The sequence below is a fragment of the Saccopteryx bilineata genome, chromosome 9 (assembly GCF_036850765.1).
Source record: "Saccopteryx bilineata isolate mSacBil1 chromosome 9, mSacBil1_pri_phased_curated, whole genome shotgun sequence".
NCBI lineage: Eukaryota > Metazoa > Chordata > Mammalia > Chiroptera > Emballonuridae > Saccopteryx > Saccopteryx bilineata.
Genome location: NC_089498.1, coordinates 82,826,555 through 82,849,377, shown reverse-complemented (window position 1 = coordinate 82,849,377; position 22,823 = coordinate 82,826,555). Strand labels below are relative to the sequence as shown.

At 43.1% G+C, this 22,823-nt stretch overlaps 2 protein-coding genes across 3 annotated transcripts in view; one reads left to right on the top strand and one right to left on the bottom strand.

Moving 5' to 3' along the window:
• The window catches only part of LOC136313561 (pulmonary surfactant-associated protein D-like), a 52,559-nt gene extending 41,082 nt beyond the window's left edge, over window positions 1-11,477 (bottom strand). Inside the window, exons 1-2 of one of the 2 annotated variants that reach the window (XM_066244096.1) lie at window positions 11,342-11,458; window positions 5,029-5,160 (exon numbers count right to left, since the gene is read on the bottom strand). The gene's annotated coding sequence lies outside the window, so the exon portion shown is untranslated. Of the gene's footprint in view, window positions 1-5,028; window positions 5,161-11,341 lie in introns of both variants that reach the window. The other variant, XM_066244097.1, reaches the window with a different exon arrangement.
• On the top strand, window positions 11,325-18,601 carry LOC136313563 (transmembrane protein 254-like). Its single transcript, XM_066244100.1, has 4 exons — window positions 11,325-11,456; window positions 12,878-12,981; window positions 13,367-13,426; window positions 18,228-18,601. The coding sequence occupies exons 1-4, from the start codon at window positions 11,352-11,354 to the stop codon at window positions 18,346-18,348; spliced, it is 390 nt and encodes a 129-aa protein (XP_066100197.1). The 5' UTR covers window positions 11,325-11,351; the 3' UTR covers window positions 18,349-18,601.
• Window positions 18,602-22,823: the final 4,222 nt, after the last annotated feature.

Genomic DNA, 22,823 nt, shown 5'->3' with positions numbered 1-22,823 from the left:
AAGAGACATTGTTGCCCTTTAACTCCAATTTAAAAACCAATGCAGTCCTTGGCCGGTTGGCTCAGTGGTAGAGCATTAGCCTGGCATGCAGGAGTCCGGGTTTGATTCCCAGCCAGGGCACACAGGAGAAGCACCCGTCTGCTTCTCCACCCCTCCCCCTCTCCTTCCTCTCTGTCTCTCTCTTCCCTTCCCACAGCCAAGGCTCCATTAGAGTAAAGTTTGCCCGGGCGCTGAGGATGGCTCTGTGGCCTCTGCCTCAGGTGCTAGAATGGCTCTGATTGTGGCAGAGCGACATGCCAAGGTGGGCAGAGCATCGCGCCCTGGTGGGCATGCCAGGTGGATCCTGGTCAGGCGCATGCGGGAGTCTGTCTGCCTCCCTGTTTCCAACTTCGAAAAAATACAAATAAATAAATAAATAAATAAATAAATAAATAAAAATATATAAAAACCAATGCATTTCATTAACTGTAACAAAAAGAAATTAAAATTGCATAAAAATTAGAGTATGAACCGAAAAACGAATTTCACATTTGGAATCAGTGATACAGAAATATATAGAAACAAATCTAAAACCTCATGCAATAGAAAATGAAGAAAATTTGTTCCCGAATGTTATCAATAATTCCACACCAACAAATTGCATAACAAAGCAGAAATTGGGACATTTCTGAAAACACACAAAGACTGAATCAAGATAAAGAAAATCTGAACAGACCTATAACAAGTAAGTAGACTAAATGAGTAATCAAGTACCCCCAAATAAGAAAATGTCCTGGACCCTGACGGCTTTACAGGAAAATAATATCAAACATTTTGAGAATAATTAACACCAAACCTTCTCAGAATCTTCCAAAAATAAAGAGAAGTTTTAAATTTCTTTCTTTGTTTGTTTTTTATTAAAGAAAGGAAGAGAGAGAGAAGGAGAAAGAGGGAGAGAAGCATCAACTCATCAATCCACTTAGCTGCGCATTTATTATTTCTCATACATGCCTTGACCGGGAATTAGACCAGAGAGCTTGGGTTCAAGGTGAGACAGTGATCCGTAGCCCAAGCTGATGACCTCAGGTTTCAACTGATGACTTCAGTGTTCCAGGTTTACACTTTATCCACTGTGCTACCACAGGTCAGGCCTGGTTTTTTGTTTGTTTTTTGTGGGGTTGTTTTTTTTTTGAGTGAGAAAGAGAGAGACAGAGAGGGAGAGAAAGGAAAGGGGAGATATGACAAGCATCAACTTGTTGCAGCACGTTGGTTGTTCATTGATTGCTTTCTCCTATGTGCCTTGATGGGGGGCTCCAGCAAAGTCAGTGACCCCATGCTCAAGACAGTGACCTTGGGATCAAGCCAATACCTGTCCTTTTAAACCCCTACATAGTACAACACATAGGCTGCCTCCTGCCAAAGAAATTCACCATTGGGAGCCATGACAAATCTCTAGTCTAGGTTCTTTCTGAGTGATAAAGTGAAAACTTCTCGAGTAGGATTAATAAACCCCTGAAGTACCCACCTCATACATGTCTCTTGATTACCGTACCTACTCCACCTTTTGATAACCCTACATTCCAATAAGTGAGCACCACTTGAATCTAATTTTCTTAATACCCATAATATCCTAACAAAATAGTATGTTACCCCCATTTAGACTTGAGAACACCAGGGCAGAGAGGTTTAGACCACAGAGTGAGCCTCTTACCAAGGCAGTCTAACCTCTGACTTCAGGCTTGTTGCTATCACCCTACCGTGTTACAGACTGCAGGCTGTGAGAACGGAGCTTTGTCAGGCTCACAGAGGACCCACGTAGCTTAATACGTCATTCCTAAGGAATACTGAAGTTGGGAGCAGGAGAGACCAGAGAGTGATAGTGAAGAAGAATTATGACTTTTAGATCACATGCTAATTCATCAAGTCCTTGAAAAAGTCCTTTGAGATGACCAAAACCTTCCCTTTCCAGATGAGGAAACTATAGGCCATTCAAGTTTGCTTCACAACTGTAGGACTCTGTCTCTTCACAAATGTGTGTGGGTTTTTTTAATACTCTAGGTATAGAAAAATGCAACACATACTTGACAGCTGTTTCAACGTTGGTTGTTCATTGATTTCTTTCTCCTATGTGCCTTGATGGGCGGCTCCAGCAAAGTCAGTGACCCCTTGTTCAAGACAGTGACCTTGGGATCAAGCCAATGCCTGCACTTTTAAACCCCTACATAGTACAGAACATAGGCAGCCAATACATTTATCTGAATTCAGAAGGATTCACATGTCCCACTTTCTATTTCAGCTGTTCTCAACCTGTGGGTTGCGACCCCGGTGGGGGTCGAACAACCAAAACACAGGGGTCACCTAAAGCCATTGGAAAATACATATTTCCGATGGCTTTAGCCACTGAGAAGCTGCGCTACCGTCTGCAGCAGCGCTATTCAGCTTGAATGCACACCGTTATGGACATGCGTTCCAAACTGAATGCCTACGGTCATGCACAGACGTGATTACATCATCTGCCTGGGGCCTAAGGGGCGGGGGAAGCGGGGAGAATGCTCCACAGTCCATAGCAGCGCAGCTGCTTGTCCATAGCAGCGCATTACATGTGTCCGGCGCTTGCTGATGTCATCAGTGGGCGGGTGCAGCAAGCGCCGGAGGACAGAAGCCTAGGAGGTGGAGAGGCAAGAGGCAGAGAGCCAAGAGAGCCTGCGAGACAGCCTGCTGGTATAAAAAAGGTTAATAATGTAAAAACAGTACACACACCATACACACAATATGTGTAAGTGTAAGGTGCTTTGTGTGTAATCATTACACAGTACACAAAGCAGCTTACACTTACACAAAGCACCATACATTTACACAGTGTGAACTACATCGGTCTTACACTATAAGAGACCACTATAAGATGTAATTCACACTTTTCCCCAATGTATAATTATCTCCCATATCTCCCACTAATTTCCCCTATTCTGAATGAGGAAACTGCTTAAATCAGAGGTTTCCGGCATTGAATCCACCTCCTATTGATTTCATTGGGAGTGCGGCGGATTTTGTGGAAGAGAACTCCCAAGAATCTTGGGTTACCACACAATCCGCCACAGCCTCCTTTTGATTTCAATAAGAGGCGGAGAAATGACAGTTTCCGACACATTTCTTCCTCTACTATTCAAGTCAATCGGAGGCCGCAGCAGATTCCGCTCAAATATAGAGCATGTTGCTTAATTTTTTCCACGCTAGAACTTTTCCTAGAGCAGAAAAATTCCAAAGGTGGAATCCGCCACCCCCAATAGACTGAAAGAGGCCTCACACTGAGGCATCTGCTGTGCGGATTCTGCAGTGTAAAAGATCTGCCTCCTATAGAAGTCTATTGGGGGTGGCAGATTCCACCTTTGGAATTTTTCTGCTCTAGGAAAAGTTCTAGCGTGGAAAAAATTAAGCAACATGCTCTATATTTGAGCGGAATCTGCTGCGGCCTCCGATTGACTTGAATAGTAGAGGAAGAAATGTGTCGGAATTGCATTTCTACCGTACAGGGGATCTCTCTTCTGTGGAATCCACGGGTCTCCTATTGAAGTAAATGAGATGTGGATTCCACCGCAGAAACCGCTGCTTTATAGTGTGAAAGAGCCCTGAAAGATACCATGCTGTGCAGAAACTGCAGTGTATCCTATGACGTAGTTCACACTATTCTATATAGAAAACTTGCCACTAATCTGGAAAAAACAGATCCATTACTTAAGCAGCTATTTACAGAATAGTAGCCCTAATACACTAGGTAAGGAGGTCCATTAGTAATAAATATTTCTCAATATATAATTAAATATTGTTTTTGTGATTAATCACTATGTTTAAATTATGTTTGATTTGTAGCAATGAGAATACATAATGCATATCAGGTATTTACATTCCGAATCATAACTGTAGCGAAATTACAGTTATGAAGTAGCCACCAAAATTATTTTTTGGTTTGGGGTCACCGCAACATGAGGAACTGTATTGCGGGGTCACAGCATTAGAAAGGTTGAGAACCACTGTTCTATTTAAATAAATTGCTATAAATGTATATGGCAGGCCCAAAGAAAAGACCCTTCATATATTGAGTTCCTTAAATCTTGAGTGGCCCTATGTGGATATACAGTGTGGGGCAAAAGTACTTTTACAGTTGTTTGTACAGAAAATAATATCATAATTAATAAGTAGTAATACAAGAATAAATGCTGTTATGCATACTCGCATGTATAAACCCACTTTTGCTCACCCTGTGTATCTCTTATTCCCACTACACATGAGTGCTGCAGAGTAACCTCCCACATTCCGTTCTGTCTACCTAATGCACTAGTAGGCCAAAACATCGAAACACTGGTGCTCGTGTAACTGTGCAGACACTTCATTTCTTTAATATGAACTTTCTTCTTTCTTCCCTTTTGATTCAAACTGACCTCATCCAGCACCCTGGCTCACCTGCCTCCTTATCCCTTGCATATCCACTCCCTCATTCATTAAGCCCTCAGGACAATGAGGTTCAGGTCAACCCCAAATAATCTTAGGAACAAAGTCTCAGGTCTGTTAACCACAGAGACAGAAAAGCAGCCAGCCCAGAGGAAGCCAAGCCAGGGCTGACAGCAGAGCCAGATGCATTGATCAACTACCCCTATCCCCTTAGTCACCATGATCAATGATTTTCTCCTAGATACCCATCCTCTGAAAGCCATGGGGAGCTAGGTCTTTGAGCTAGCTCACCTGTGACTCCAGGTGTGGGCCACTTCCTAAAACAAACCCTTAACCATTCTTTGCTGCAACTCCTGTTCCTGTCTTATTGGGATTTTCACATGGAGGTAAACGGGCCCCTTCAGCCTGATAATGCTTAGAGGTAAAGTTTTATTCTATTTGGTCAAAGCAAGACAGGGGAGCAAGATCTCTTAAATCTGTCTCTCTCAAAAAGCCAAAGTAGGGAGTTTTCATGCAGCTGGGGTAGGAGTAGAGTGGATGGGGAGTTCCAGGGAACTGAGAGAGATATCTGTGTTTCTTTAGCCACTGATAACACTTTCTTACCTGCACGTCAGCAACTGGTCACAGCCACTTAGAAGATAGTCTTTCCTTCTGCAAAACAGACTCATAAATTCTCCTCAAGCCCTGAATTATCTCCTCCTACTTGAAAGAGACACCACTCAGCAACTTATGACCCTGTTGGTGAGAACAAAAGAAGTTGAGCAGGAAGATTGGTTAAAACATCAACAAAGGCCTAATTAAGAATTAAATTATTTAGTTCAAGCTGCCAAAAATACTAGGGGCATTAAAACCACCCTAGGCTCTGTGACAGGAGAAGCACAGAAACACAGAGATTTACCTGCCTGAGGTCGAGCGCTAAAGAGAGCAAAATGCCCAGGAACAGAAAGCTGGTCAAACTAAGGCTTTTATTTGGGGAGGTCAGTGGAGGAGGTGCGGGCAGAGGGAGAACCCTCGTTTCTGACTTGATTCAAGCATAGATCATGCTTCCCTAACCAATGAGGGGAAAGCGTGGGGTACAGTCTTGAAGAGCAGATGAAATAATGGGAGGTCATTCTAATGAGTCACGACTATAGACGGGTCCTATGCTGCTACTTGGGGTTAGAGGCCCTTATAGCTCAACCAGTCCATTTGGGCAGAACGAGGTGCTTGAGGTAGCTGAGGGGAATACTTGTAGAGCTGAATGTATTGAAGGACTTTGGAGACTAAGAGAACAGAGAAAACCAAAATAAGGTTGAACCTAAACTAATTTTTCCGGGTTTTTTTTCTCCCCCAGTTATCCAGTTTGTTTTTGTTTTACATTTTCTCTCAGTACCTTGAATTCACACCAGGTGGCGACCCTGCCTGTGCCCGCTCCATCAAGCTGCTTCCAAAGGACATTTTTACCAGACCTTCAATTACATACTCACTTCGCATTCTTTTCTCAACTCCAGTCAATCATGCCTCTGTCCCTACTCCATTATATAGATCTCACTGGCAAAAATCAACAAATCAGGCCCTAAATTGCCAGTCGTGTTGTTAATCCTCCTCCCTAAGTCATCAAACGTTTCGCTTGAAAACTCTCTAACTTCTGATTCTCTGTCAAGCGCAGCTTCAAGGGATAGCCACTGAGTCCTTTATGCTTTTGAAAAATACCTCCTAACAGTAAGAGTTTAACATATACCAGGTGTGCACTGAGCATGGAGTCCCGTGAATACAGACTCTGCTCTGAACCAACATTCAGTAAACTCTAAGTTCGTAAGCTCCAACAGTCACTTGCAAGGACAAGTCAGAACTTACCAGAATGCCTCAGAGGGAGTTTCATGACCTGGCACTACTTGCTTTTCAGCCTCACCTTTGGAATTCCTTTGCCAGGCTTCCCACAAACTCTTAGCTCTCTAACCAAGCCAGGCTATTTCCAGGGACTGAGCTCCTTTGTGCCCACCTGGCCTGTACCTCTGCCTCAGGCACCACCAAGAGATCCAGGTGATTTTAGAAGAAAATACTTGAGCAAAAGTAAATGGATAAAAATGGCAATTTGGTTAAAATGAGAAAATTATCATCTGGTTTAAAAGGAAAAAGAAAAACGCAACAATAAACAGATGATTTTAAGAATTTGGTGCTGTGGCCTTTCCAGTGGTGGCGCAGTGGATAGAGTGTCGACCTGGTGCGCTGAGGTCCCAGGTTTGAAAGCCTAAGCTTGCTGGCTTGAGCGTGGGCTCATCTGCCTTGACTGCAGACTCATCAGCTTGAGTGTGGGGTGGCTGGCTTGAGTGCAGAATCATTGACATGATTCTGGGGTCACGAACTTAAAGCCCAAGTTTGAGTCCTCCTGTCAAGGCACATATGAGAAAGCAATTAATGAACTAGAGTGACAAATCTACAAGTTGATGCTTCTCACCTCTCTCTCCACCCTCTCAATCTCCCTTTCTCTCCTTCTGAGCTTCTCTCTCTCTAAAAAAAAAAAAAAAAAAAAAAAAGGTGCTATGTAGTTTTGTTCTTCCTCCAGCTCCCCCTCTTAAATTTGAGGATGTGTCCTCCACTTTCTGTATCCAATGAATGTTTAGTTCATTTTCTCCACTGTTTTCCTGATGTTAAAAGTGAAACTTAAAAGCCGATAAATCTGTTACTCTTCAATTTGCCTACTCCGAAAATGTAACATTTTTCTTCTACATAGATGTTTGAAACAGAATATTTCATTCAGTCATTTAGTCAAGAAATATTTCTGAGCCCCTACTGTGTTCTACAATTACTCTAAGCATAGCTTAGCAATAATGTGTTTGTTATTCTTAAATTGGTTCATTTTCTCTTTTTATTATTTTTTTTTTTTAGTTTTACAAAGATGTTGCATCTGTCTCTAAATGATACTCTTTTCCTTCTCTCTCAATGAGTGCTCACAGGGAAATTATTGGGCATGTTCACTTCATTCCACCCCTACTCTATGATGAAGTATTATTTATTCATGAGAAGTCGATCTCTGTCAAATTGTATGAATGTGCAGCAATATTTCAAAGCAATAGTAAAATCACTCACTCGGGAGAGAGGGTGCCTGAGAGAGTTACCAGAAGGCACAGGCCTAGTAGGGGTAAACTGGGAACAGAATGAAGGGTGCGATGGAGCCCCTAAACCAGGCCTGGAGGTCAGTGTCTGAATTTGTGGGGGGAAGATAAGGGTTTGCTTTCTTACAGCCATATCTACTCCTAACTAATACAATGCACTGCCTCAGAAATTGGCTAAAATTCTTTAAAAATTCTAGACATCATGAAACAAGAAATGACACTTCAAGGGATTCATAATATATTCGTATATATACACAGAAAAGTTACTCCATGACCAAGAGTAAACATGTGACAAAGCTATGTAACATCCCTGTTGAAGTACTAAAGCCACAATCCAGAAATTTGACAATTTTGGCAAACTGATGACTCAGCAAATCAGCTTTGAGTACACTGAGTTTGCTGAGACGACTTTATGTATGTTGGCAGTTCAGAGTGATACAGTCTCACAGTGCATTTTAGCCATTTACTGCTTCATCCTTCCACTTCCAGCACTTAGGTCACTAAAATGTGACAGTCGAAAAAAGAAGAGCTAACATTTATTGACATGTAACTTCATGCCACCCCTAAACCACTTCCCAAACATATACAGGGGTGGGCAGAGCAGATTTACAGTTGTTCCTATGGAAAATATTACGATAACTAATAAATAATAATACAAGAATAAACTGTAAACCTACTTTTCCTCACCTCTGTATTAAAAAGAAATTTGTGTTCCACAGGTCAAAATCCTGCACAAAACCTAATCATCAACCATCATCATCATCATTATCATCATCAATCATCATTATTTGAATTTGAAGATTTCTTAGGCAAGACAAGCACACACTGGTTTCACCACACACTGACAGATTGGCTGTGCCTCATTTCTTCATCTGTTATGTAATGCTCTGTAACCTCTGGATGCAGGGTCTTTGACCTTAAGGTCAGAGTGGTCAGTGTATGAAAACATTAACTTCTACTGCCTCTGGTAAATCCCCATTGATCTGCGTGTAATTAGAACTACACTGTGCCCAAGCTGACGTCTGGACTGTACTTGTCTTGTTCATGGTTGTCTCTCCAGAGCCTAGCAGTGTGCCTGACACTAAACAAGTCCTTGGAAATATCAATAGCTTTTCAATATTTGAATGAATAACATCTTTTACCCATTCCCATTATTACACTTTATCAACCCTTCATCTTCCCTGCTCCCAATTTTTACCTCCATCAAGTGTACACCAATTTCACTCCACTAATTAAACAAACAAGCAAACAAAACAAACAAACTATTCACTGACTCAGCTTGGCAATTTGCCATCTAATGACACTAATGACCAGAACCCTCTACCGCAGGGGTCGGGAACCTTTTTGGCTGAGAGAGCCATGAACGCCACATATTTTAAAATGCGATTCCGTGAGAGCCATACAATGACCCATGTTCCTTATGCATTATCCAATAAAAATTTGGTGTTGTCCTGGAGGACAGCTGTGATTGGCTCCAGCCACCCGCAACCATGAACATGAGCGGTAGGAAATGAATGGAATGAGAATGTTTTTTATTTTTAACGTTATTATTTTTTTTATTAAAGATTGGTCTGCGAGCTGGATGCAGCCATCAAAAGAGCCACATCTGGCTCGCAAGCCATAGGTTCCCGACCCCTGCTCTATCGGCCTTTTCAGCTTCACCGTCCTTCATTCAATTTCACACTGTTCCTTCTTGCAACGATAAATTGCTCCTAATTCTCTGGAAAAACAATACTATCCCTATTTCCATAACAGTGTTTACATCACTTCACCCGTTCCACGTTCTTGTGAAACTGTGTGGGTTCCTGCTGTATCGGCACATGTCCATCTACATCAGGACTCTACTGGAGGGACTCTTATCTCTGTATCTCATGATACTGCATTATTTTCTGTTGGGTTGAGGTTAGAGTTTGAAACTTTTCCCAAATACGCCTGACCAGGCGGTGGTGCAGTGGATAGAGCGTTGGACTGGGATGAGGTTCAAGACCTGAGGTCACCAGCTTGAGCACGGGCTCATCTGGTTTGGGCAAAAGCTCACCAGCTTGAGCCCAAGGTCGCTGGCTCAAGCAAGGGGTTACTCGGGCTGCTGAAGGCCCGTGGTCAAGGCACATATGAGAAAGCAATCAGTGAACAACTAAGGTGTTGCAACACGCAACGAAAAACTAATGATTGGTGCTTCTCATGTCTCCGTTCCTGTCTGTCTCTGTCTATCCCTCTCTCTGACTCTCTCTCTGTCTCTGAAAAAAAAAAAAATTTTTTTCCCAGACAACCAATCATCTGGAAATAATTTAGTGCATAATTCATTCTTTCCTCCTTAATTTGAAATGTTAGCTTTATCATAAAATAAATGCTTGGGTATATGTCAGATCTATCTTGGGAGTGTCATTTTCCATCCACTTATTTGATTTGTGTGCCCAATACCAAATGCTTTAATTATAGTTTTTCATAGTCTCTTGATTCCTTGTAGACCAAACTTATAGCAAAAAACAAAACCTTACTTTTGCTTTATTGTCCAAATCACAAATTGTCTTAAGATTGAATATTTTTTCATGTTTCTTGACCATTCATTTTTTCTCTTTTACAGATGTCCAATTCATATTCTTCACTCGTGTAGTATAGATAGTAATGAATTCCTTATTCTAGGTCTTTCAACATTGTGATGCCTTTCACAAGTATATTTAAATTTTGCTGTAACCAAATTTTGAATCTTGCCCTATCCCAGTAGCTAGCTCACTTGCATAGAGCATCCACACAATAAGGTAAGGTTGCAGGATCTATCCAGGCTCAGCACATATACACGAATCAACCAATGACTGCATTAGAAGTGAAGCAATAAATCGATGTTTTTCTCATTCTCTCTCTCTCTACCTCCTATTCTCTCTAACAATAAATAAAAATTAAAATTATTTTTAATATTTCCTTCTGTGGCTTTTAATAACCTGCTAAGAAGTTTCTTTCCCCTTTCTCAAAAGTCGTAAAACTCTTCTCCAAATATTCTTCATTATTTTCAATGTTTAGGTCATTAATTCATCTAGCGGATAGAGATAAAATAAATAAGGCAGGGTGAGAAATTTCTCTGCTAACCCAGAGGGGATGACAATACAGGATACTTGGAGGGTCAAGAATTTAGCCATTCCTGTCACACATGGAGAGGATGGGTTACGACAGAAATTAAGGCATAGACAGGTTAGGTAATTAGTCTAAGCTTAGCAAAAAGTTAGTCGAGAGCCAGGGCTTAAACCCAGGCGGTCTACTGCCCAGCCCCGCAGTATTAATTGCTATGCCCTAGGGTTCCACGCAGCACGCAGCTAATGAAAAGGAAGAGCATGCCTTCTCACAGAGCACAGCCAGCTTAAGTTCAAAAATCAGACCCCGTGGTTGTTCAACTTGTACGTAAAGCGCCGCCTATTTCTAACACCTTATCTCAAACGCAGGAAAGGACACTCAGAAAGGAGTCTCCCCTGCAGGACGGATGTCCAGACCACTAGGCCAGAATCCCGCAAAGCCGCCCTAGGACTTTCCCACCACGCAGACGCTCTGCTTGCCCGGCGCGGATGGAAGCAGGGAGGAGCGCTCGCGAGGCCCCGCCCCGGGCCCGCCCTCCGTCTCCGCGCCTAGCGGTGCCCGGCTGCGCAATCCCCTCGCGCAGGCGCAATCGCGCACTCGGAGCCGAGGGAGAGACCAGATGCCGGAACAGACGCAGGCGCACTGGTCAGCCCGCTCCTTCCGCCGGTGCTGGAGGCCTGAGGAACCGGCTACTCAGGCTTTCCCGGGGTAGGGTGGGGGCGGGGAGGGCTCCTCACCCAACGGCTCAGTTCTACCTGTCTCAGGATGGTGGCAGGGAAGTCGGAGGCCGGCAAGGCTACCACCGCCTACTTCCGCACAGCCAGACCCCTTCCCTCGCTGGTCACACTGCTTGGGCTGGTCTATTTCGCGGTGAGGCGGCCGAAGGGGCGGGGCAGCTGGTCTTGGCCGGCCAGGCCCTGGCAGTGCAAGGGGCCCTGTCCCGAGCTCTGGCGCTGGGGACTGTGGGCTGCCTAGGTTACTGGAGTAAGCGGAAGTTCGGTGGGCTGGTCGGTCTCGTTCGGCCCCAGAGTGTTCCTGCCTGTGCGTCCTCTCCGCGCCGCGGTCAGACGGTTTCACCGAGTCTCAGAGCTCGCCCAGGGAGTCACGTTTACAGGGTGCTGTAGGCCCGCCACGTCAGGACACGGCTTCCAAACGGAGACAAACGTAGAGAATGGGTAGGATTTAGTTGGTAAAAGGGGATGGAGAGCTTATAGGTGTTAAGGCACAGATGTGGAAGCAAGAAGGCAGGGCTCACCGATGACAGGAGGGGCGATTTTGTCAGGCAGTGTTCGTTTGAAAGATAACGGGAGAACTGGGAAACTAGGTTCGGGACTGAGTTGAAATGATTTTGCATGAAGGCAAACTTTGGATATTGCCCGGTACATCCTGGAGATTGGGGATTAGAAGTGTGTTAGTTATTGTGAAACCTGACCACCTTTGTCCTATTACTCCATATCTAACATGGAGGTGCTGGACTGAAGAACTTCAAAGGTGTGTTTCTGTTCAATGATTCTGCATCTCTGATTAGTTAGAATATAGTTGAGATAAACTTTGGTGGCTTCAAATTGGGGTATTGGGGAGCTGCCCGTACCATTGTCCTTGGTTTGGGAAGATGGATTGGTGTTTTATGCTTTATTTACATTCCAAGTATGTAACAGCGTAATGCTAGAAGTAGAACTGCGCTTGACTGAAATCTGATTGGGTCAATAAACTTTGGACCTATTGGGATTTAATTATTTTGCAAAGCCTAGGCTAATAGAGGTTACACAAAGACAGAGGGAAAATTGGTAAGATTATAAAAACCTTGAGTAATTGAGCAGTTGCTGTTAGCACTTGACAAGCCCGATCTCACTTATTTTCCCATCCTGTGCAGGGGTTAGTCCTGGTTTTAGAGGTAGAAGTGAAACAAGCGAAAGGGATTGTGAACTAAATGGGGGTTTGGCTCAACCCACCGTTCCTGCAGGGAAGAAGCTAGCCAGGGCCGTATCAACTCTTAAAATTGGTTAACAACCTATATAAAATAATGTTCTGGTGGAGTTAACTAATAACAGAAGTCATCCAACCTGGGCACTGAGTCTGACAACCACACAGTTTCCTCAGCATAACTCTCCCACTAGAATAGTTTTTAGAAAATCGAAGTCTAGAGTGGAACCTGAGATGACATAGTTCAGAGTTTCTGTGACCTGTTCTTGTTATGGTAGAATCAATATTATTGCATAGCCTCTCTCAAAATTAGACATTGGCTGATTAAGTGTCCTAACAGGTGTTCTGTGTCTTCGGTTCTCTTTCAGTGGGTTGTCTTCTGGCCTCAGAGTGTTCCTTATGAGAACCTAGGGCCCCTGGGCTCGTTCAGTCAGTACTTGGTGGACCATCATCACACCCTCCTGCACAATGGGTAAGGAGAGCTGCAGGACGGGCTGTGGACACTGCAGTTCTGGTCTCGCTGTACACCGGAGGCCTGCCGTTGCCCTTCAGTATCTAAGATTGGTGCTGGGTCACATCAAAGCACCTTTCCTTGTGCGGTTTCTGTGTAGATGTCATCAGCTGATAACCATCACCTTAAACTAGGCTGACTTTTTTTTTTTTTTTTTTAGAGAGGAGAGAGAGAGGGAGAGGGAGAAACAGAGAGAGAGAAGGGGGGAGGAGCTGGAAGCATCAACTCCCATATGTGCCTTGACCAGGCAAGCCCAGGGTTTTGAACCGGCGACCTCAGCATTTCCAGGTCGACGCTTTATCCACTGCGCCACCACAGGTCAGGCCTAGGCTGACTCTTGTTTCAGATATTGGCTTGCCTGGCTGATTCACGTGGGAGAGTCCTTGTATGCCATGGCATTGTGCAAGTAAGTGTTTTTAACAGGGATTTGTCACTTTGCTCTACGTATCTAATATAAGCCACGTTTAAAAAATTCATGTTACTTTTAGACTGAAAGCATTTTCAAGGTGGAGTTGAATCCCCACGCCTAATACTGAGCCTACCTCAGAGGGAATACTCAATAAGTAGTTAATGAATTCATTTTATTTGTGCTAGGTAATCAGTTATTTAGTACTTAATTTAGATTGTTTTTCTTATTTTAAAAAAGAATTCTCTGTATAGCCCCAACAAGATCAACAGATTTTGAAGGAGGCTGCGTTCTAAATTTGAAAAAGAGCTTAGTTCCTGACAAGGGTGATGATTCTCTATCCTACTTTCACAACTGAGTCGACTGAGGAACTTTATCAAAGTACACAAGCCTGGTTTCCAAACCCCCAAGGTCCTGGTCTGGTCGGCCTTGCTTCAGACAAGGGAATGTGTTATTTTTACAAGCTCCACTGATAATTCTGGGATGCAATGAGAGTTAAAGCGCCTTGACTGAACGCCACTCAGCAAGTGCCAGTGCGGGTGAATAGTGTGTGAGAGGACTAGAAAAGCTGCTCCTTAGGTTTGCACTCACGTGGCATATCCAGAAAGCATGGTGGGATGGAGGATGGTGGTAGTGATGCCAGCTGCTCTGCACTTGATTCTTTTCCAGTGACGATTAAGTATCTCCCTCTATTATTGCAGTGTTGTTTCTCAAAGTGGAAAAGATGGTACCTTATTACTACAGTGTTTTAATAATAAAAATAATTAATATTTTTCGAGGACAAACTCCGCCAGACACTGCTGAGTGCTTCAAATAGGCTATGGTACTCTTACCTTCTATGTCAGTGTTCCCCGACCTCCAGTCCACGCACCGGTACCAGTCCGCAGAGAAAGAATAAATAACTTACATTATTTTCATTTTATTTATATTTAAGTCTGAACGATGTTTTATTTTTTAAAAACGACCAGATTCCCTCTGTTACATCCATCTAAGACTCACTCTTGACGCTTGTCTCGGTCACGTGGTACATTTATCCGTCCACCCTAAAGGCCAGTCCATGAAAATATTTTCTGACATTAAACCGATCTGTGGCCCAAAAAAGGTTGGGGACCATTGTTCTAAGCGATTGAACACAGGAGACGTCCCAGGAGAGGACCAGCAAGCGCTTTATTCTTTCCCACCCTCTCCAAATAAACTGACCCTGTCGATCGTTGTCTGTCTGCCACCCTAGCCAGGATGAAATCTGAGGACTTCCATAGGTTTTCATTGTGGTATGACCTAGTCTCGGCCATTCTATTTATTAGAACTATAAACTTGCATCAATTTCAGAATGTCTGCCCTCATTTAGATGAGGCTCAGGGGCCCATTGTAGGAGAGAGGGTATATTTGTAGTCTTCTCTTCCACCATTTCCCCTATTCACTAGCAGCTCTGTGGCCCCTGGAGTGGTAGTGGTGGATAGGGGCAACAGAGTACAGTCTCCCTTGTGATCAGCCTTCTGGGTGCTATGGAAGTTGCATTCCCAGTGTTGGCTCTTCTCTCCCGAGGGGCCCTGGTGGGTTTTGGAAACCTCCTGTCACTCTCTCTTCCACATTTCCTCTAAGGGTCCCTTCAGACAAAGCCTCCAGCATATCACTTGCAGTTCCCCTCAGGATCTGTGATTGGAGGAAAGTCCACTGTGTGGGGATCTCTTCTGTCATTCATTTAGGCCACAAGGCTGGGGTGTCCTTTAAGCCCACCCACCTCCAGTGTCCTTGCACAAGATCTGTATGGCTACAGTGACAGCTTCTTTGTCCTGCCAGTGGATAACTCCGCAAGTGTGTCAGTTCTCAGTACAAACTCTTACCCATTAGGCAAGCCGACCAGTCTTTCAGCTTTTGAATCAGATGTAAATCCCGTCCCCCAAATTCCATTGTGTCATGTTCTCCAAGTGGCTCTGTTGAAACTGTTCTTGGGGTTGACTTGCAGTAGGAAATGCTGCAACACTAGTACCTCTTTGCGTTGCCCTCTGCAGCCTCCCGGTGAAATCTTAGCTTGGAGATGTGTGGTCCAGCCCTCACCTTCCAGTGTTGGAGTACTTGACACCTCGTGTACTCTTGGTTTGGAGCCTCTAATGAAAAACAAACGTCTCATGAACATCCCATATCCAGTTCTTAGAGTGATGGAGGGAGAGGTTTTTATTTTTTTCTGAAATCATTTCTTTATGGTCTAACATGCTGTAATATATAAAACAATAAATCTTCCTTTTGAATTATGAGTGAATGAATAAATTTAAGTGAATGAATCCATACATGAAGATACGTACCACATTTGTAGCTTCTGCAATCCCACCATCCCGCTATAAAAAGGACTTTATTTCCTTTTATCCACAGATAAGATTGGACTATATGTTTGACTTTATAGCCCCATAATGAATATACATACATGTATAATCTATAACATTTTCCCATTGTCAGATACACCTTTTTCTCCATGTATTTATAAGTTTGTCTCATTTTATTAGGTCATGATATTCTATTATATGAATATAATTATATATTTTAAAATTTCCCTTCTGCTGGAATTTTAAGTCATGTTTTTACTACTGTAAGTGGCACTGCATAAACATGAATCTCTCACACATTCTGGCCCTTTTTTTATTGTTTGCTGGTAGAATGTATGAATGTAGTTGATTATTATCTATTGATTGTATACTCAGTGACCTCACTAAATTCATTCTTATAGTTGATCTGTTAGTTCTTTTAACTTTCTGGGTACACTATTATGTCTGAATATATAGGCAGTTTCATTTCTTCCTTTCAATTTTGTGCTTTTTAATTATGTTTCTTTTCTTATTGCACTGGCTAGTACCTACAATTCAGTGCTGACTAGGAGTGGTGATAGCGAGCATGCTGGCCTTGTTCCTGATGAAAGGGAAACCTGTGAACATTTTCTATTGTGTCTTTTCTAGAGTTGTGTGGATCTCCTCTACCAGAGTAAAGAAGTTCTATTTATAGGTTTGCTGAGAACTTAGATTACGAATGGGCGTTGAGATTTTTCAGATGCTTCTTCTGAATTTAAGATGTTCATATGATTTTTCGCCTTTAATTTATGTGAAAAATTACACTTAACTCTTAACGAACACAGGGTTTTGTTTTGTTTTTTCAATAAATACAGTCAACCCTCCATATCCATGGGTTTCATATCTGTGGATTTAACCAAATGCTGATTGAAAATAGTATCTTCAGTTTGAGTTTGGGAATCAGCAGATGTGGAGGGCCAAGTGTTTGCATTGTGGGTAAGTTTGGCGGGGAGTTAAAAGTTATACACAGCCTGGCCTGTGGTGGCGCAGTGGATAAAGTGTCGGCCTGGAATGCTGAGGTTGCAGGTTTGAAACCCCGGGCTGCCTGCTCAGGTACATGTGGGAAACAACTACTGTTTTCTGGTCCTTCCACCTTTCTCTCTCTGTAAAATCAATAAACAAAATCTTTAAAAAAGAAAGTTATACACAGATTTTCAACTGCGTGGAGGGATCAGTGCCCTTACCATCGAAATTGTGCAAGGGTTAGCTATATATCATTTTTACGTCTATTGTATTTAACATTTTGTTTTAAATTAAAAGTCATCCACATGAGACCTACTAACATACAGATGAGACTGTAGCAAGCCATTCACTTCAGTTGGGTCATTTTCTTCCATTACTTCTTTTTTTATTTTATTTTCTTTTTTTATTTTTATTCATTTTTAGAGAGGAGAGAGAGACAGAGAGAGAGAGAAGGGGGAGGAGCTGGAAGCATCAACTCCCATATGTGCCTTGACCAGGCAGCCCAGGGTTTTGAATCGGCAACCTCAGCATTTCCAGGTCGACGCTTTATCCACTGCGCCACCACAGGTCAGGCTGAGTCATTTTCTTTTGAGCTTTGTTTCAAGCAGTTTATTTACAGGTGTTTATTATTTCTATATGCCAAGCCCTTGACTAAGCACTTGGTGTATATTTTATAAATCACCTCAAATTTGATGAGGTAAATACTAGTTTTCCTATTTTTTCGACAAACTGATTCTGAGATATCAATAGAATGAGTGACTTGCCCAAGGTCACAGCTGACAGCTGGCCAAGATAAGATTCACATTTGGTCTGCCCTCAATACTTGTTCTGTCCTGACCAGTGGTCCTACAGTGGATAGAGCGTCAACCGGAAATGCTGAGGTCGTTGGTACACAACACCGAGGTTTCCAACTTGAGTGTGGGCTGGCCAGCTTGAGCATTAGGTCTTGGCTTGAACGCTGGGTCGCTGGCTTGGACCTGGTGGGATCATGAACGTGATCCTAAGGTCTCTGGCTTGTGCAAGGGTCACTGGCTCTGCTTGAGCCACCCCATCCCCATCAAGGCACGAATGAGAAGCAATCAGTGCGCCACTACTGTGAAGCAACTATGAGTTGATACTTTTCATTCCCTCTCACCTCTCTCTATCTCCATTCCTGTCTTTTTCTCTCTCAAAAGCATTAAATGAAAAAGGAAAACTTGCTCTGAAGGATACCAGTTCTGTTTAACCCTGACCACTCATCAAAATCATCTGAGAAACAGTTTCATAATACAGTGCTCTAGGCAGTAGCCAGACTGCTTCTAAGAGAGGAGTACCATCCTAAATGCACAAGAAAAATGAAAATAAATGAACGAACCATTCAAGGGTAAGCAGCTGGAGGTAATGGAAAAATAAACCAAATCAAAGTACATAGAAGGAATACATTTTTTTAAACATAAAAATACCTTCTATGAAACCTTAACATTAACATTGTGGCGGTTAAAGTTTTCTCTTTTTTGTAGGTCTAAAGGCATCACGAGTGGCCGGGCTCAGCTACTCTGGTTCCTGCAGACTTTCCTCTTTGGGATAGCCTCCCTCTCCATCTTGATTGCTTTCAGACCAAAACACCGGAAACAAACTTGAAGAATCTGATTTGTGGGTGCTATGTTTATTCCATCTTTCTGTTTTCTGGAAGTTTAGGCCCTTTTGTGATTCATTATTTCATAGGCTCTGGTGGAGCTTGAGCCAACAATAGGAGAAGATTTTAGATTTCCTATTCTGCAGACCAACATATTTAGCAAAGGGCTTCCAGCCTCCTCTTGAAGTCCTTGGCTGTATTGGTGTTCTGTCCCTATCATGTGGGTTAAGCCACATAATAAATTTGCTTGTTGGCTTATCTTTTTCTGTTTGTGTGTTTGGCTTTTTGTTTGGCTTTTAGATTTTATTTGTTCATTTTTAGAAGAGAAAGAGAGAAGAAGGGAGGAGCAGAAAGCATCAACTCCCATATGTGCCTTGATCGGGCAAGCCCAGGGTTTCAAACCAGCAACCTCACCGTTTCAGGTCGATGCTTGATCCACTGCGCCACCAAAGTGAGGCACTTGTTGGTAAACCTTTGTGCCCACGCTGTGACTAACAACATTACCCATACCACCACCATCTTAGCTCTCTTTCCCAAAATCTTTTCCACCTTTCTGAACTGAACAGGGTGGAGTCACACGCCCACAACACATCAGTCCCACACTCATCTGTTAGCACCAGTGGGGCAAGAACTTCTCTCGAGCTTCCATTTCTCACACCACCAGGCAAGACAAGGAAGATCAGCAAGGGCCGGGAACGGGGCAGGCTGAGCAGTTTCATAAAGGCACGAAGGACATGCTGACACAGAGGAGAGAATTGGAGAATGCCGTCCCTGATCCTGCCAGTCAGCGAGCCTTCCCTCCACATGGCCCCTGTACACAGAGCCCTGTAGGGTGCGGGGTCTGATGGCCACCACTCGATCACTCCTTCAAGCCAGGACCACATCTCCGACAGCTTTCTTTTTCCTGTGGCACCTGCCCCCTTGCCTTGCATGCAGCTGTTCTATCAGTGTTTATGAAGCAAGGGACGGGAACGTGGATTTCATGTCCTAGTGTCATTCCGATATTGATGTGAAGAAGGCAGAACCCATTAGTGTGCTCTTGGCTCAGAAGCAGACGACTGTCTGACTGGTAGGACCACCTTTCTTGGTTCCCCCGACTGGATGCCTGTGTCCTTTTTCCACTCTGCTCTTGGTTCCTTTCTCCACTCTGTAGATGTCCCCCCTCAGCCTGACTTATCCCAGTACAGTCATTCCTGATCTGAAATGCTCGTGCGTTGGTGATCCGGTGTGTTACCACCTCTCCCTCCCGTTCACCTTGTCATTCCTTAGTACTATTGGCCAGTTGAGACAGGACGGTTTGTGACTGTCCCCTTATCCTGGTGGAATGACTTGTCACCACTAGGAGCCATGAACATCTACCTGCTTGTTCCCTAGGGAACATGCCTTATTTTCCTTGCATGATTTAGTAGAGCACCAATTTTCAACATTTTTCATCTCATGGAAAAAAAAACTGATAACTAAAATTCTGTGCCACACCAAACATATTTTTTACTGATGTGTCAAAATAGGTATCACTTTTATTCCTTCACACTATATGGCTGTTGTGTTGGCTAATGTCTTTAATTTTTACTTGGCTGTCCAAGAGAAAAGTGGTCAGTGCCCCTGATAAATAGTCTGGTGTAGCATGTTTTATAAACTGCTGGGGTGCACCAGCGTCCACAGCACCTGGGGTAGTTTGCTGCAGGAGGGCGTGCTGTGTGTTCTAAGCAAACATTTATGGGAAATTGGTCCAGTCCCTAAAATAAGGCCCCATGTAAAAACACAGGCCTGAAAGAGCATTGTTTCTGGTGGAGATCAGTATCTACAAATCTGAGTCTCTCTCTCTGGTCTCCTCTTATTAGGGGTTGCTTTTTGGTAAGGTAAAATAGTTTACAGTTAATATAAAGGCTATCCCACTCAGATTTTAAAAAGTATGGCCCTGTCCAAGGGAATTCATGACAATAATATCAATGGTGCCTTGTTAATTCAACCTCTTAGTTTAGCAGCCTGGGTTGTGTTATTTATCCCTCTGTCATCAACGCTGACCAAAAAAAGTATCTATATATTACACACACACACACACACACATATGCCAGGGGAGCAGCTGAATGATATATCTGAAGTCTGTGAAGCCCTCTTTCTGCATGGTCACTTTTCCCCATCAAACTGTTCCCTGTTCATCAAGGTTGGACAATGAGAGTCTATAGTTATCATTTCACATTTCTTTTTATGAAGAAGAGATCTATATTCTGATTCCACAGCGGACATGTGAAAATCCTATTCAAAATACTATATTTACAATCTCTAAACAAACATTTTAAGATGGTTCCTAAGCTTTCCTAAAAATTGAATATACTGATTGCCTCATTTCTGCTTGCAGTAAGTCATAAAGTTGGATTAGGACAACATCAATGACATATAACTAATACTGTTCAGGGACATAGTCATGAAAGAACTTCTACCTTTCCTTTGTTCTGCATGCATGGGATGTTCCTAGTAATAGATATCAGTAAAAATTGCCACTATGGTTGAAATCCTGACTTAGCTATATATAATGAAAGACAGGAAAGCCATCTATAATAGAAAGTAGGGAAGTGTTCCCTAAACAAGCACATGGGAACCACCGTCACTCGCAACTAGACATGTCTGTACTGCACGTGAACTGAGTTTCTAAAAAGTCTTCCTAAGCAAAAATAACTACAGAAAGCCAGTCTTGGATCATTAAATTTTTCTTCAATACATGTGAGCATATAAAGTATAATAATTACGTAAAATCACCATGCACACTAATGATAGCATTAATCATACTATTTGATTAGTATGATGTACAAAACATTACACAACTCACTGAGATGATTGTGGGGTTTACTCTGGGCGGAACTACAGGAATTTAGGCAAGTTGGTCACCTTCCAAGACTTAGTTTTATCATTAAAAAGAGTATGGATGATTTTGCATGGTAGCTGGGATAAAAATGGAATGGTCAATTTAAGGGAAATCTAAGCAAAGCAACTCTGTCAACTATTGTTAATGCATTAAGTGAGAGCATAGTTTTACTGGAAGGTAAACTGCCAGTGAGTCATCCTGCTTTTCTCCAACTTGACCATAAGGTGGATCTCTCAGGCAGATTCTGATTCAGAGAGTGTGGAGCAGGTCCAAGATCCAGCTTGTCTCCCAGCCTGACCAGTGATATTAAACACTACTGATCTGCAGACCACTTTGAGTAGCAAGGGTTTTAGAGAAAATTTAGCAACGCAACTGTTCAGCCCTGATTTCAGGAGGCTTGGGACTGACTTCTGTCTGTGCCCACATAAATATTTTTGTCAGTAAGAAACGTTGCAGCGTCATCCCAAAACACCAAGGTTGTGGGTTCAATCCCCTGTCAGGGCACACTGGGGAGGCAACTAGTGGATCCACAACTGAGTGGAATGATAAATGAACGGCTCCTTCCCCCTACTGTCTCTCTCCCTTCCTCTCTCAGACTTTCTAAAATTAATCAAGAAAAAAAGGAAAAGAAAAAAGAAAAAGACCTGGCCAAATCTCAGTTTGTTGAAGTGTCCTCCCAGAGTGCAGAAGTTGCTGGTTAGAGTTCTGCTCTGGACACATGCAGGAGCGGCTCTTCTTTCTCTCCCTACCTCTCTCTGTCTCTCAATGAATAAAATAGAAATCAATAAATAAAGTTAAAAATAAAAAGACTCTTTGGAGACCCAAGTAAATTCAGTGCAGGTCAGATAGTGCCTGTGGGCCACCAGGTCATCACACTACACATCTGGTATAGACAACAGGGTGAGGTAATGTCACAGATCATTTTTCAATATCACATTAGATCAGACTGAATCTAGGCTCAGGCACAACTATGGAGACCACTGGGGTCAAAGTGAGTCCATGGCCAGTTGTGCAATGTGAAGTAGTCCATCCCACCAGTTAGGTCACATCTGACACTGAAAGACAAGGGACCTCTTGGGGGTGGGACATCTCAGCCAAGCATGCTGGGTGTTAGTCAAGAACAGAGGTCCCCAAACTTTTTACACAGGGGGCCAGTTCACTGTCCCTCAGACCATTGGAGGGCCGGACTATAAAGAAAACTATGAGCAAATCCCTGTGCACACTGCACATATCTTATTTTAAAGTAAAAAACAAAACAGGAACAAATACAAGATTTAAAATAAAGAACAAGTAAATTTAAATCAACAAACTGACCAGTATTTCAATGGGAACTATGGGCCTGCTTTTGGCTAATGAGATGGTCAATGTGCTCCTCTCATTGACCACCAATGAAAGAGGTGCCCCTTCAGGAAGTACGGCGAGGGCCGGATAAATGACCTCAGGGGGCTGCATGCGGCCCGTGGGCTGTAGTTTGGGGACCCCTGGTCAAGAGGCTCCAGCATGGAAACTGAGGCAGAGCTGAAGTGATGTGTAGGGCTTGTCATCGTTTCCAGGGCCTGCATTACTCTCTTCTAGCAGGAGGCAGGTCTAGGTAGACCAGGCCAGAGTCCGGCACAC